Raw genomic sequence first — 17,485 nt, 5'->3', positions numbered from 1 at the left:
GAATTTTGTGATGATTTGTGTATCAAAAACCCAACACCTTCTTTACCACTGCAGTCACATCCAGAGTAAAGAATCAAATGTCCTTCATACAATACAATATACAGGCTTTTAAATCAAATGTAAGTAAGTCTCCTTTCCTGATCTACTACCTAAACACGGTACTAAAGGTTGATTAACCAACCTCTCGTGTATGGTCTCAACATTAAAAAAAAAGTAACTGGAATACTAAAACACAATCTCACAAGCCCTCCATTTAACAGAATCCACAGGGTGTGAGAAAACTTAAGGTGTGAACAAACCTTTTTGGAATTTTGGAGATTCATATTCACATTCCTGACAGAGAGAAGCTGAATGTTTCAACTATATTAATAACTTTATTAATGTATAAAACATACAAGTAAGCTTTTTTTTCCTGATCAGATTGAATCAGCCTTTTCATATAAAAATGCATAACAAATATCCTGAATCTTGGCTCTAATAAAATTTTATTTCTTGCAGTTATCATGTCAAGTAAGAAGTCAAAGCCAAGAGTGAGTGACAGTAGTAGTGATTCAGATTCAGGACCCTCTGATGTAAGTTATGATTAATAAAATTTTGTTTCAATGTTTATATAATAATGAATGCCATTACAGAGTTAATGTCAATATTTTACTTGGTGTATCATATACATAGTGCAAATAGTACATTTTCCTGATATATATTTTACACTGTTAGAATTTCTATATTGCTTAAATTTAAGTGATTGCTTTGATACTTTAATATTAGATTTAATCCCAATAAATGACACTAATACACATACTGAATTAGAAACCTTTATGCACATGTATATGAATATCACTTGCACAACTTAATGTATTTTTCCGTGTATAAGACGAACCCTTCTTTTTCGAACCCAAAATTAAGAAATCGATATTTTAAACAGAACGCATTTGATATTTTTAAAAATATCCAAAGTATATTTAGTAATTAGGTAATATTTTTAAGATGCATACATGAGGAATTATGCATCATGCTCTCAGTTCCAGGCATATAATTTTCTTTATTGTTTTTTATTTTCAGACATTTTTATGGGCTAGTGCTCAAAATATTGTTAATTCATAAACTTATCCTGCCAGTAAGTTGCAGACGTATGAATTCTTTCAGAGTTCTGATTGGTTTATTCAGAATCAGCCGTTAATGATATCAATCGGCAGAGGCTAGTGATTGGCGAAAGCCTGTTTGCATAGACAAGGTACCAGCAGTTTCACCAGCAACCCCAGGTCTCTCAACTGGTTACTCCTCAGTGTATACGATGACCCCAATTTTTGGTCTAAAAATTTTAGGAAAAAGTATCATCTTATACACGGAAAAATATGGTACATGCAAAATACCTAGTCATGTGCATCACCATGAGTTCTAGGCAACTATTTAAAAATGCTGCTGGTCAGTAAATTGTCAGTAGTGTTGATCACATTAAGAAAAACAAAGGATCTTTTGGAGTTCAATAAAGGGTTTATTGTGGGTGCCTATTTAGCTGGAGCCATGATTTTGAAAACAGGAGTGATTGGTTTCTCAAAAGGTGAGATATCAGTGGAAAAATAACCCACACATTTCTTGTTGAAGAGTCATAACTGTGGTCCTAAGACAGTATTAGGAATGATATCACCATTGTCTGAGAAGGTGAAGGGTGAGACGGGTTGAACACCAGGGGTGTTCAACCCGTCGATCTCTTGTGTATTCCTCCTTACTTACAAATTTAATTAAAACTGAAAACATAATATTTTATTTATCATTATTTTGTATTAATTTTTATTCGCTTTAAGTGTATTGCTATTGTTTATTTATTTTTCATTAAAATTGTCAAATCAGTAATTTTCTTATAAGTCTGGGTAAATTAATTAATTTGGATCAGTGGAAGTCAAACAGCGAGCCGAATGAATACCATTATAAACAAAGTGTAAAAACTCGATCGTAGCTTAAATATTAAATATTCCAAAGCATATTACATAGATTTTTTACTTAGGTTAAGTCCCATGTGAATATTGTAAAAAAAATAAACTTTGTTTGTCTCGGTATAGTTTGTATTAGATGTTTTTGTAAATAACTCTTTTGAAACTAATTGTATATACTGCTTTAATAAGAATATGTTAGAGTGTTAAAAACAAAGGCAATGTTTTTGTTGCCGAAACTGTACATTGCGGCATTAGAAGATTGTTATTGAAACTTGAATGTATGAGAAAGGCTTGCAGGCTCTAAGTGTAAACATCTCCGAAATCAGTCAGAAAGAGTTCAAACAACTTTCCGATGGCTGGCAACTTACAATCAAAAGAAAGCGGAGGAGAACAAAAGGCATGCCGAACTTGAAACTTAAGATGAAAGACTCATACCGATTCTTTGGGGGTTGCCAAACTTCATGCGAGGTCTCAGAGGAGGCCTAATAAAAAGGGAATGAAGCAAGCAGAAGGGGTCTCGGTTCCAGAATTGCTGTCAGAGAGGAGGCTGCCCAGTCCAGAGTCACCGAAGAGAGAGAGGAGTTTCCTGCTTCCAGAAAGGAGCTTCTCAGTTCGAGACGTTGCTAGAGAGAGAGCGACTACATCTAGACCACAGACAAGGTTTCAAATTGCCGAAAGGAAGAGTTCCAATTGCCGGAGAAAAGTTTCCAGGCCAGGTTAATGTCAGACATTCACCAGTGTGTTGCGTTTTCATTACAATTTGATGAATCAAACGACTTCATTGATATTGCTCAGTCAATGGTATTTATTTGCATGGTATTTCAAGATTATTTAAGTAAAGAAGACCTTTTGAAAATTATACCATTATTGGGAAGGACTAGGGGAGAAGACATTTTTTCGGCATTTGATGAATTTGTGAAACAACACAAACTTCCGCTTTTTAAACTTGTCTATTACTACTGATGGTGCTCCTGCAATGATAGGTAATAAATCAGGCTTCATTTCATTATGCGAAAACGATGACAAATATCCAGATTTTTTAACGTACCACTGTATTATTCACCAACAAGTACTGTGTAGTAAAAGATTAAAAACAAAAGATGTTTTGGATATCACATTTAAAATTGTAAATTCTGTTCAAGGAAAAGCCCTGCAACAGCAGTTATTTAAATTACAGGCAGATGATGATGGGGAACTTCTGTTGTACAGTAATGTTTGCTGGCTCAGCAGAAGTCAATTTTTAGAAACATTTCTTGTATTAATTAACAATATAAAAAAATAACGATATAAAAAGAGTGATAAAAGATGGTTGTTACACTTATCATTTTTAGTAGATTTCTGTACAAAATTAAGCAATTTAAATTTAGAGTTACAAGGTAGAGATAAAAATTTAATTGACATGTTAAGTTCAATGAAAAAGTTTCCAACAATACTTACTTTTATTAAAGAAAAATATAAATGACCATGAATTTAGACATCTCAGATATTTATTAAAATTTTTTGAACAAAATCAAGAAATACTTTGCTGTGATTTAAAAGAATTTATTCATGAAATAGAATTAGTTGAGGAAGAAATAAATTCAATATTTAAAGATTTTAATAAAACTGAAATGATTGTATCTTTTATCAATAATTCATTTCAAGAAAACTTGAACATCACAGAAATTTCAAATAAAATAAATGGGCTGTTTGATATAAACCAAGCGGAAGTAGAACTTGAGATAATAAACATTCAGAATAGTTTGCATTTAAAATCAATAAACAATGACGTCATTTGGAAGTATGCACTTGAAAAATTCCCAATATTAACTGATATTGCGCGAAAAATTCTGTTGTGTTTCAGATCGACATACTTGTCAGAATCCGCTTTTTCAAATATGACTTTTTTTTTCAATTAAGATACCAAATTACAAATGATCATTTGGATGATTGTCTGCGATTGGCCACTTCTTCATATCAACTTGACTGAAAATATTGCAAGGTCCAAACAATGCCAAATTTCATGTTAACTTTTTTTTTTTAATCAACCAGCATTTCTTGTAACATGAGTTTATAATCAATATGTTCTTTTTTCTAACTTTGGTTTTCTAAAATAGAGAAATAAATATTTTAACCCAATATATATATATATATATTTTTTTTTTGTTGTATTAAAAGCAATAAATAAATTTTTAAATACACAAATAAAGTTTTTAGTTGTGTATTTTTTTTTAGTTGTTTATTTGTGCATAATCAGATATCAGGTTGGGGGAACGTGATCTATATAAGAGAGTAGATCGCCGAATAACTTTTTATAGAAAAGTCGCTCGTGTAGTAATAAAGGTTGAACACCACTGGCTTATACAAACAAATAGAACTTTTGTTCGGTAATTGACTGAAGTATTTAATGAAGGCTGTTCTCAACCCATATATCATTGAACTGTGCACATGAAATTGAAAAGGATCAGTATTGGCAATTGCATGCCTATGCAGAGATCGCTGATTTCTGCAAAGAACCAGAAAGTTCATCTACACAGTGGTGTCAGGAACGCCGTGGCACCACTGTAGATCTAGATTTTCAGATCTAGTGTTTTCAATGAAGAGAAAGGGCATCCCAATTACAGAACACGTTTTTTTTGTTGTTGTTGTTGTATGCTTATATACAGTGTGTTATCTCCCTGCAGAATATCTTACTTTTCACACCTTAATTATGAAAATAGAATAAAATTTTTATTAAGCTTTTAATTTTTTTTACATATTTTCAAATTATAATATATTATGCATTAATTTAAATTATAATGTATTATGCATATAATGCTACAGGAACTTTTGATTGAATTATGGTTTCAAAAACCATCCTACATAGCAAAAGTCTTTTAAAATTGCGAAGCATATGAATTTTTTAACAAGACACTATAAGACTTGATCTTTGGATGTTTTGTTGAAAAATTCATGTGGTTTGTAATTTCAAAATATTTATGAGTTTTGCTTTTTGGAATGTATCAAATCATATTACACAGGTCATTCGTTATCATTAGTTACTGAAAAAGTAATACCAAGCAAGTGATATTTTGTTTCACTATTTTAACACTTATTTCGGATTCTCTTTTCACTGCTATTCAAATCCTATCCATTACTGATAATTTATGTTAAAAAGCAAATGTATAAAATTTTGTACTTCAGAAAAAAAAGCAAATGACGTGAAATGGATGCCAACAATTTTAGTTGAAACTTGTGATAATCCACCATTAATTTGTCAGTGGATTGAAAGATGGAAAGACAGCAGAAACAATAATAATATTAATAATAATAATAATAATAAAAATAAATAAACCTGTAACAATATGGATGTAAAGTAACATGTAACAAGCATTTGTTTCCTCTTTTAGTTTCACTGAGTAGGTTAGTAGGGGTCAAAGCCAAGTAACTGGGATCTGATCTTGCATCACCTTAAGGGAATGCGGGGATCTAACTTGGACTACTAACCTAATGTCCAATCCTCACCTTCACTTGCTATGACCATTAGTAGATAATAATAAATTTAGTTTAATCCTTTATCCAAGTGCGAGCAAACAAAGTTTGTGCCTGAAAGTATCTTCAGGACTGGGGTAAGGTAGTACAACACCAGTTTGCTCACACTTGGATAAAGGATTAAACTAAATTTATTATAGTCTAACCAAGTGAAAAATAAACTTTCTCCATTAGTAGATATCTACTGGGTACTGAACAAACAAGGATGGGGTGGCAATTTGGGACGAAACTGACCAGTTGGCTTAAACCAGAAATAAATATGATGGTACAACATGAGATTTCATGCCGGTTGGGATATTGCTTGGTTAAACAAGCCCCCCCCCCCCAAAAAAAAACTGTTTTCATCAAGGAACAAACTCATCTAGAAAAGGGGTCGGCAAACTTAAGAGCCAAACCTGTCCCTCATAACAATTTAAAAATTATTTGAGAGCCATAAATATATTTTTACAAATAAGGAAAATTTGAAGTAATATTAATTATCTTTATTAAATGAAGAAAAAATCACACGAAAAATTGCTCTAATTGGTTTTAATCAGAGCTTGCATTTCCTTAAAAGTTTCTTTATGTCCGGTTTGTAACTAGTCGTTTTTAATTTAAGGCATGATTCCAAGTTGGCATCAGTAATTTGGCTCCTCAATTTACATTTAATGAAATTCATGTTAGAAAACGATTGCTCACATAAATATGTAGACCCGAAGATACTGAGAACACCACAAATTTTTTCAACTGATATGAGCCTGGAAGACTATTCCAAGTACTGAAAATCATTGAGTCTGCCTTCTTGTAGTTCTTTTATAGCAGTCTGCTTGCACTGTGAAATTAGACTGCATTTTTCTTTTTCCAGTTCTATTTCAGTACCAAGACATATAAATTTGGAGCTCCATAAGTCTTTGCTTGTCAAGTCCAGCAATTGTATTTCAAAATTAGCCGTGTCAATATCAAACGGAGAAAAATGTAATTGAATAAAATCCTTTAAAAATTTTATAAATGAAACTATGATAGTTTTATTTTCATTTTCAATTTTACTTCAGAGCCACAGTTTGCCGACCCCCTGATCTAGAAGAACAAAGCAATCTTCAGAGGAATTGAAGATGGGAACCATCAAGATAAGGTATATTATCTACCGATAATTCTCTGGACACTAGTAATTTACAATTGATACCAGCAGGTGAACTCTAATATTGGGTATGTCCACCTTTTGGCTTTGATCACCATCTCCTTTGAGGGAGGCTTTCCACAATTTGCAGCAGAAATCAGGTGGAATTTGTCTCCGTTCCTCCATCAAAGCAGAAACTGAGTTTAGCGAGATTGAGGATGTGCTGCTTTGGAACTCAATCACTGTTCTAATTCATCCAACAGGTGTTCAGTGGGGTTAAGGTCAGGACTCTGCACAGGCCAGGGCAGTTGTTTAACACCCATCTCTTCATACCATTCCATAACAGCAGCAGCTTTGTTGCAAGGGGCATTGTCTTGATAGTAACACGGGTCTGTTCCATAAAATTCCACAGTGTAGGCTTCTGATTATACAGAATATCAAGGTACTGAGCTGCCTTCATGGAACCATGGACAAAGACCAATAGTCCCACTCCATACCAGCTGAATGCACTTCACACCTTTACTTCTCCTCCACCACCAAACTTTACTGTGGGTACAACCTGCTGTGGTAACAAGTGTTCACCGGACTGTCTCCACACCCACACCCTACCATCAGACTGGAAATAGGTGAACATTGATTCATCGCTCCAAAATACTGTATTCCACTGGTCAATTGTCCAGTTCACACGCTCTTTGCTCTAAGCCAGACAAGCTGCCTTGTTCATTGTTGTAATGTTCAGCTTGTGTGCCTCTGCTCTTCCATGGAAACCCAATAAATGGAGTTCTTTTCATACAATATTAGTGCTAACCACGGTGTAACTGGCATCTGGAACTCATCACAGTTGGTTTGTGATGGTTTTTGCATGCCGGCCGTTTTAACACCTTCCTGTCAATGTCGGTCATTTTTTATGGCCATTCTTATGTTTTCCTGTGCTAGTGATGCTATAATGTCTCCATTTGTTGATTTTGGATGCCCCATTTGAGTGGCAATGGCACGTATGGACATGTCATCAATGTGACAACCCACGAAGACACCTCTTGAAGTCACTGAGTTCACGTCGTGTTGCCATACCACCTGTATGTAGCTGCTATGGTGAAATACTGCTTCATACTATCTGTACACTGGGTTTTTGTTATTAACAAAACTGGAATGTTCCATAACTTCAAATAACGGGGGGGGGTCTAGACAATTATTAGTAAATATTAATGGAAAGGAAATCAAAATTGGACAAGTATTACGGACATAATTGGCATTACTGAGATGAAGACTTAAACAGGTAAAATTCTATTAAATACTTATAGGATGTTATGTTCAGGCAATAGCATCAAGGTAAGGAAGGATTTGCATTCAACATGAATGTAAACTTTTTAAGTAGGGCAGTTACGAGTAGTCATGTGGGCAAAATTCAAAATGGGGAAATGGACAGTGAAACTTATTTATGCCCATGTCTTCACAGAATGTTTACTCCTAAGGAAGAAGTTTAGGAATTTTTCAAATAATTAAAACATGTAGCTGACATGAAGAAAATCGAAAAAAATGGTCTTTGTTGGAAATCTAAATAACAGAGTAGGAAATGAATACTACCAGACATAAAGAAATGTTTTGGGAAAATTTGGAGAGAAGGTCATAGCTAATGGTATTTGCCAGATTTCTGCTCAGAATATGGACACGTCACTACTAACACTATATTCTGACATAGACATGCAGAAGTTCATAGTTATAAAACAGCCTTGCCTGCTCCAAATAGGTGAATAAAAGGGCTATAGATAAAAGCAGACAGCTGTCAGTGTTTTCTTTAGTGACAAGTATAATTTCTACACAATTGGTATAGTGAACTTCCACAGCTGCAGAATGAGGCATTGAAAACTCATAATTTAATAACTTTAATGCTCAAGACATTCTTCTTTCTGTAATTATTATTAGCAGTAAAATTTATCATGATGTGTATTTCACAAATAGCTGAAGTGATGGATTCATTTTCCAGTAGGAAAAATGGCCAATCACAATATGCTGAGAAGTCCAGATTCTGAAAACTCACTTACATAGGATAAAAAGAAAACTGATTATTAATAAGAGTCGTTAGTAAGGTTTGACATTGTATTAGATAAAACTATAAATTGGATGCTTTGTATTTACATTTTCAAGGTATATTAATGCTTCAGTAAATTGTGTAACACCTGTGTTATGAAATTGTGTAACACCTGTGTTATGAAACTAAGTTCACTGAAACTAAGTTAGACTGAAGTTAAATTCTAGTTTCAAGCTAATATGACAAGTTTAGTTTTATTCTGAAGATTTAGAGGTACCATATTTACTAATAACTTGCCCTCGTATATATCTCGCACCCCTGATTTTACTTTACAAAAAAAGAAATTTAGAAGTCTCACATATAGTTCACACACAAAAAAGTTTAAAACTTTACGAAATAGATAGAGAATGTTGTTACGGCATTATCAGATATTTTGGAATTCTGTTGAAGTGAATCAGCATTTCATCTCAGTCATCGGTTTGCCTTTTTTGTTGGGTCGTGTGATCTTCTGTTCATACCACACCAATCATATGCATAGAAATTGAAAAAATGTGGGAATAAGAGTGCTGACTTCTACTCTATCTTGGATTGCATGTGGGTGGATTAAGATTTTGAGAACTTAGGACATGATTTCACCGGAAATAATTTAATTGCAGAAGCATTGGCGCTAAAAAATTCAATATCTTGTGATGGCGGCCAATCGCGTGAATAACGCGATCAGCTGCTATTTGAATATTGAGGATTTATTATATTCAGTGAATATGGTATGTAGTGTTTTATTTTGTTACATGAAATTTTGTCTTTTTGGAAAGTTAAGCATGTTTATTTGTAAGAATGAATACACTCTCTTCTTTGATAGTTAATTCACAATAACTTTCAAGAATTAACAACTCACTTAATTTTTCACTTGCATTAACTTTCTTGACACGTGAAACCACTTCAAAGTATAAAGCTCAAAATTGCAAATATTTTATATGAATTTTTGCACATCTGTGTACATACTTAATATAATGAATGCGCTTGATTTGTAATTTCAAATACAACATTGGTCTTGTGTGTGTAATAAAAAAAAAATTAAAAAAACTCCAGTGGTTAATGCTGTCAAATTACTTGGGAATATTTTAATCCATTGAGCTGATTGTGTGTGTTTATTTTTTTTTGTAGCGCAATCCACCTCCAAAGAGAGTTAAACATGAAAAAAACCCTTCTAGTAGCAGTCGTAATGATGATTCTGGAAATATGTTTCAGGTAAATTCTTGCTTTCTGATTATTAAGATAATACTTGAAAGCAAAATGATTCTAGTGTCTTGCTGTGAATGGGATAAACCATTATTTATCATTGTAATTACTTAGTCATCATTCCCAAACCATCTAATGATTAAAGATGATTGTTTATCAACACTATGATTTACTTCAATGAGAGAGATTAGGGCAGAGGAGTTAAGCATAAACATCAGCATTTCACAGCTACATATCAGGTTATCTTCAATCGAGTGATTTTCATTATTTTCTGGTGTGCACAAGTGCGCGAGCAAACCCCCTCCCTGTTCCTCCTAATAGTAACCCCCTACCAGGAGCTAATTTATTTCCTACATGCTCCAGTGCATATATTACATATGTTTCTCAGTAACTGATTAACCTACACAGTATATTAAATTTGCATTTGCGTATCAATATTCATATTTATATTTTTACATTATGTGTATGTATTCCTACATTTACATCTATATTTATATTTTTAAATCTACATATATTTACACTATATATAATCCAAACATTATCAGTAATTTATGTTACAATGATTGGAAGTTGGTCTTATTTGCAAAATTAAATAAATCTGATATATATAGTCTGTATTTGAGTTGTAAGTCAGCAGTTAGAATTGAAGGAAGTACAGGAAGATGGTTTAATGTTAAATCTGGTGTGAGACAAGGATGTACCCCCTCTGTTATTCATTATCTATATGGATCACATTATGAAGGAAAGTGGTATTAAACATGATATCAAAATTGGAGATGTTAATGTCAGCTCTTTGCTTTATGCGGATGATGTTATACTTCTAAATAAATCCGCTACAAGTCTGCAAGATTCTTTGACTAAATTGAATAGCTGTTGTAATAGATATGGTTTTATTGATTTTATATGATTTTAGTTGACTGTTGTGAATGGAGAACCTGTGGAACAAGTAAAACATTTCAGCTATTTAGGCACAATTTTTACTGAAGACGGTAAATTAAATATAGAAATAGATAACAGAATCAGCAAAGCTGGCATGGTGGGAAATCAATTGAATAATTTCATATGGAATAAGAGAGAAATTAGTCAGAACACTAAATTAGCTGTATGCAAGACAGTGTTCAAACCATTTTTAACTTATGGATCTGAGAGCTGGGTCAGAAGTAAAACACTTGACCAAAAACTAGAGACTGCAGATATGAGAGTCCTGAGAAAGATTATAGGCGTGAACAGATGGCATCAATGGCAATATCATATTAAAAACGAGGATATTAGGAAAGAACTTGACATTGTCAGCATCCAGGAATGCGTTAGCAGAGCTAATCTCAGGTGGTACAGTCACTTAAACAGAATAGGCGAAGAAAGATTAGCAAAACAAGTGTTCTCTGCCAGGTTGGCAGCAAAACGATCCAGAAGAAGACCAAGAAAAAGTGGATTGATACGGTACAAAGTGCCTTAGATGATAGAAATATAAGATCTGGTAATGTTGGAGTCTTGACAAGTAACAGGCTGATTTGGAGGAAAATTGTTGATAGGAAGTTAGTAATTATGTAATTTTTTTCATGTAGTACTATTATATCCTGTACACCCGTTGAGGGTACATGGCAGGAATTTGATGATGAGTAATACTTTTGGATAAGTCAGTTTTGATGCTGGTCACTCATCTGTAGCCTACAGTCACAGAGCAAGTAATTGACAGTCTGTTGAAGGTGTATACAACAAATGCATAATAGTGATTCCAGAATATGGAATCTGTGTAGGTAGTGTCTTAATTTTGCATGTCCCATTAATAGTGTGGTTAAACCTGGAGAGATGCACATATTTTCAGCCAGAGTGCACTTATAATACTTCGCAAGAATTCTTTTGTTGTTGATCAATTTTTAGATGCTTTCCATTAGGCTTAATTCTTCTGCAAGCGTTTTTATAGGAGGTTTGGAGTACTTTTAGTAACTTATTTCTAGCATTTGTTTATAGCCACTTGTTTAGCCAGCTGATCTGTCCCATCACATTCACCCAACAGAATTTGATTTCCCATCCCTCTGGAGTGAGATTCGATACCAGATTTCTTATCTGCTGTATTAACATTAGATGGCTATTCTTGTTCTTTGTGCTGCTTCTGCTGTTACTGTAAATTGTTGCAGTCTTTTAATGAGGGCATTGAGTTCCAACTTCCGGTAGATATGTAAGTGAATAAACTATAGCAGTTGTTCGGGTTAGTTGTTGGAACAGAGGGGATGCAGTCTAGAGCAACGTTTTTTGTATAACATACTGGCTATATAATACACATTGAAAGAACAACCGACATTTCCTTCTGTTTCCTATCAGTGTATATATGGAATTTGTCACTTTCAGAACTTGCCTTCTTAATGTTTTCTTTGCTGGATGAGGCCACCTACTCTAGTGAAGCAGAAGTTTGTAGCTGTTTGGATTAATGTTGGCATTTCCATTATCTTCTGGAAATGACTTCATATATATATAAGATAAATCTTGCATTTTCAGGCTGATCAGTGGTAGACTAGCAATAACGCAAGCTGCCTCAAAATATATTGTCCTGTATCCTTTAATTATTTATATGGTTATAAGGCATTGAACGTATAATTGTTGTTAGGCTTTTTTTTTTTTTTTTTCGATTTTAGTCCATCTTTCATTTTATTTTTTCATATTTAGTGCATTCCAAGTGGATGCAGTATAAGATATCAATGGTAGTATAGCTCTAGTGTGTATTGTTTTCAGTACTCATTGGCCTAACCCCTAATTTATCCTTGTCAACTTTGCTAGAAAGTTTACTGTTTGTAAGCTTTTTTTTTTTTCAGTAACATATGAGATGTCCTTGTTGGAATTAAATTTATTGTCTCTTGTTACTCCTAGATATTTTAGCTCACTGGCTACCATGGAACTTCCCCATTTAGGAAGACTGTTGTAAGTTTTGATTTTTTATGTGAGATATGGAGCACTTTAGACTTGGTACTATTGAAGGTAACTTTCTTCTTACAATCCCACTCCACAATTTTAAGAGTTCTTTGTTGGCTAAACTTCTAACTGTAAGCAATTGTGTTCCCGAATCATTATCAGTTAAAGGTATTTTTATTTCAGTAGTGAAAGGAAGTTTTAATTAAGGTCATACTGGATGTTCCAGAAGCCAGGCCCACAGAAAGAACTTTGTGACAGCCTCTTTGTGCTAATTCTTTTCTTATAGCTGTAATTTTCAGTGTCATGGTTACTCATTCGAAATCTCTTAATCCAGTAATTATGGCTGGCCACCACTTTGCATCGAAAGCTCCTTGTACATTAAGTGAGATCAGTAGTACGTCTTTTGTTGTTGTTAACTGTCTTCTGTGAACTCTTTAACCCCCATGATTGTCTAGGGCATAGATTGCGAACCTATGGCATGTCCAAGAATTTTGCTGGCAAGCCAACGATTTACAGGTGATATCCTTTTATACGCTTATAAATTATTCAACCTTTTTTTTAATTGTTACAATACATACAATTTAAATTTTGTTTTACACAAGAGAGCAGCTATGAAGACGTGCATATGATTGGTGCAGTATTAACAAATGATCGCACGACCCAAAGACAAAGGCAACCTACTATTGTTGTGTTGAAATGCTAATTCTCTTCAACCGAATTCTATTACATCTAAAACTGTCATAAGAACATTCACTATATATTTCTTAGTTTTAACACATTCACAAAGGGGTGTCATTTGTCGTTCCGACAGAACTTCTCATTATCAGCGGGCTCAACTCACACCAAGTTTTAACCCTTGGTTGAATTTTATTGCTGCTTATTTGAGCTGGCAGAAGAACTCACACGCATTATATGGCATGTTTTAATTCGTGGTAGAATTTTATTTGAAGTTAGCTTTTGTGATCTGTCATAATGACATCGAGAATTTCAAATGCAATAAAACAAACACTTATTTAATGTAATTGAAAAATTGGACAATACTTTTTAGTTAAATACTGTGTTTCCGGTGCAACCTATGGTTTTGTTTGAGTCTATACAGCATAGTTTATGTGAGAGGAGACATGTGATTATTAGTTAGCGCCATTTTTATTCCAGCTGTCTGTAATTGCACTATTTGTTGAGAAATATATTACACAGACTGCAAAAGCCTCCGTACGTTAATCAGGGATACAATAAAACTACTTGTTTTTCTTGCATCTGCAGTATAATAGCTGTTGGGGAGGACTGTTGTTAACCGCAGGGAGTGAGTTATTATTGCCTCGACATGAACATGTCTAAACATTTTTCGTGTGTGAGGCATATGCAGCACTTTTTAATGTCTTTTCTCGTAAAGTAAAATCAGGGGTGCTAGTTATACATGAGGAAGAGTTGTTTTCGAGTAAACATGGTAAGCGTTTTGCCGACAAGTTTACATCCTTCTGCTGCTTCCCTTGCTCAGCTAACTTCGATGGTGTGTTACAATGCATAAATATTTCTCACTACTGCTTTTTTTTTTTCCTTCAAACCAACATAATGAAAATCAATTTAATAATACAATAATCAATTTTACACTGAATAACATTATAAATTTATATATAAATAAATAAATTAAGTTAGATTAATTTTTTCCCTATTAAAATCTGCCTGGCATGTCAGCAAATCAATTGGTAAATTTTTGGCACGTGCACATAAAAAGGTTCGCTACCATTGGTCTAGGGTGCTTGATTGAGGTCTAAATCCATCAGTTAGTACTGAGCTCTTGTTGTTGTACTGAGAAATGAATGTTGCTCCAACCTCAGGGTTGGCCACCTGTGAAGTTGTGTTCTTTCTGATTCTTTGGAAAATATTTCATAATTAGTTGGAAAGCCTCACATTTTGTTGTTGATGTTATAAAGTTCTTGTATTAATGCTGATCCTATATTGCTTCTGTTTATGAATTCGATTTAGTTATTTACAACTTTGATAGAGAGTTGATTTATTTCAAGGCATTCCAGGTAAGTAGTACTGTTTCTGCTCACTTTATTATTGCTTTCCATAATCTGTTTTGAATTTTGAGCTGTTTGTAGTAGTTATGTTTTGCAGTCTTTGCTTAATGCCTTGTGCTTGCAGTCGTTTTTGGTTTTGGCAGTTTATACAGTTCATCTGCTCATTTCATGGGTGCTTGCTGAGCTTGTGTTCCTTAGAGCAGAAAGGACAGATGGTTTTACTCCTGCAGTCTTGTGTATGATGGTGGAATGTTTTGCAGTTAAACCACCTCAGAATTGCTTATGTAGTCAATGGCAAATTCTCCACAGTACAGCAATCCCTCGATTAGTGCGCCTATATACATCTTAAAAATAAATGTTAGATTTTAAAAATTTTCGATCAATACATTTTGTTTATGGCTAACCATTTAAAAAAAATCACTCACCAGAATGAAATAATTTAGTTACCGATTTAAAACATTTTACAAAGTTATTTTTAATGGCATACTACACTACTTCCATGTACACTATGTATGCTATGTTCCAAATTTTTACTGCCAAAATTTATGTCGTCTGCTATAGCACGCCCACAGATTCGAGACCCTTCGACACTTCTGTGCATGTCACAAAAAGGAGAATCCATTTCGATAATTGGGTAATCAATCCGTCTTCTGGGATGAGTTGTTTATTATTACACGTCAGAATATTAACTTCTCTTTTATGATCATTGTAGTTTTTAAAGTGATAACTATTTTGCTTGTATAACAGTTTTGAAATTTTATCTATAAAGCACGTGATTTCGCGTGTTGGCTACCAATTCATACGTCCTTCATTTCTTTCTTCCCTTCAATGATAACGTCCATGAGTTAATTAAATCTCATTCTGAAGAATCAAGTGATTCCGACCTGCTAAATTTAGATGCACAGTGGGAATATCCCGAAGAATATGAAGAAAATTTAACCACTGATAGTCAGCCAAAAGAAATTTCACAGAAATAGTTTGAAAATATTTTTCGTACAATCGAAGTTTTTAAGCAGCAATGCTTAGAGGCTGACTCTGATGAAGAGAGAAGCAGTAAAATTTACATAAGAGTAGAAGAGGCAATAGAGCCATACCATTGGTTGTATGAAGAAAAAAAAACAAAAAAAAAACAGAATGCCTGCCAGACTACATTAGCTGAATTCTTTGTTAAGAAGTAGAATAATAAAATTTATATTCTGAATATGATTTATTGTCTTTCAGCTTCATGGTTTTTCTTTAACTATGCCCTGAGACATACCCTAATTCTTTTATAAAAAATAAAAAAAAAATTTAAGGTTCAAAAAAGAAATGTGAGGAACGAATTATACTTTTTCCCATAGGTTATTATATTTGATTAATGCGCCTGTTTTAAAGAACGCATTAGCACACTAATCGAGGGATTGCTGTAATTTGATACTGGTTTTCAGCAGTTTTATTATCGCCATTGGATCAACTTCAGTAATGAGGTTTTTCTTTATCGTTTTTTTTGTCATGAATTTTTGTGCGATCTTTGTATCCCCACTGAACTTCGTTCTACAAGCATATTAAGTCAGTTGCATTGTTTGTCTGAATTTTGCTGGGAATATCATATATACGAGAGTTGTTTGAAAAGTTTGATAAATATCCAATGGATGGCAACACAATTCGTTCGTTCATACAGTGTCAGGACATATCATCTTTTTCATGATCCCTGGCAAAATTTTAGCCACGTGCAATACAACACATAGTTCTCGTTTGGCAAACATTTAAAATGACCATGTTTCTATTTTTCATAAAAATAGAGAAAAACGAATTTCGTGCAGTGATAAAACACTTATTTGAAGAAATGGACTACCTTGTAGATCAAAGCTGAGTTAGATGCAGTTCATGGGAACTCTGCACCAGCATTAAAGATTTATTTTTGGATAAATTGAGTTTAAATGTGGTCCTAAGTCCATCGAAGATGAAATGCGCTCCAGGTGCTGGATTTACGTATAAGCTAAAAAAAGCTACAGCCTAGGGCCTCGCAATCTGCCGGGGCCTCGAATAAAAAAACAAAAAGACCAGCTGATGTAATTTAAAACAGTAGGGGGCCCTCTGGGTTTTGTATAGTTTAGGGCCTCAGCAAGTCTAAATCCAGCCCTGGCTCCGGATGTCTGACTGAGGGCACTACGAAGGAAATGATTCACAAAATCCATGGTATCGTTATGGAAGACTGCTGAGTGAAAGTGCATGAGATTGCAGGAATCTCAAATGAATGGGTGTATAATATCCTGAACAAAAATTTTGCACATGAAAAGTTGTGTGCGTGATGGGTACTGCGATTGTTGACTGTCGATCAAAAACTCATGCGAAAAGACATTTCGACGCAGCATTTGGCAATGTTTAATCGCATTTCACAGGATTTTTTATGTTGATTTGTGACTATAGACTAAACTTGGATCCACTACTACACACCTGAGTCCAAGCAGCAGTGAAAACAGTGGACAATGCCCTGTGAAAAAACATCAAAAAAAGCAAAGACTGTTTTGTCAGCTGGGAAGGTGATGGCCACTATTTTTTGGGATTCCCAAGGAATTATCATGATAGACTATTTGGAAAAGGGTAAGACTATAACAGGAGTCTATTATGTGTCATTGTTGGACCATTTAAAAGAAGAACTGAAGAAAAATGGTCAAGATTGGCACAAAAAAGTGCTCTTTCATCAAGACAGCACACTGTCTCACACATCATCCGTCACAATTGCTAAATGCATGAATTGAGGTTCGAA

The 17,485-nt window shown here is 34.0% G+C and overlaps 1 protein-coding gene across 3 annotated transcripts in view; it reads left to right on the top strand.

Annotated features, from left to right (window-relative positions):
* Ssb-c31a (single stranded-binding protein c31A) overlaps nucleotides 1–17,485 on the top strand; it is a 79,897-nt gene that overhangs the window by 8,692 nt on the left and 53,720 nt on the right. For all 3 annotated transcript variants that reach the window (XM_090406222.1, XM_090406224.1, XM_090406223.1), the window contains exons 2-3: nucleotides 499–572; nucleotides 9,731–9,814. In XM_090406222.1, the coding sequence (XP_090262348.1) occupies nucleotides 504–572; nucleotides 9,731–9,814 (153 nt within the window). In that variant the 5' untranslated portion in view covers nucleotides 499–503. The remainder of the gene's footprint in view (nucleotides 1–498; nucleotides 573–9,730; nucleotides 9,815–17,485) is intronic.

This window comes from Typopeltis vanoorti, chromosome 16, assembly GCF_054136105.1.
Source record: "Typopeltis vanoorti isolate ZY-2024b chromosome 16, IOZ_Tvanoo_1.0, whole genome shotgun sequence".
In the NCBI taxonomy this organism is placed as follows: domain Eukaryota; kingdom Metazoa; phylum Arthropoda; class Arachnida; order Uropygi; family Thelyphonidae; genus Typopeltis; species Typopeltis vanoorti.
This window is presented reverse-complemented; position numbering and strand designations above follow the sequence as displayed.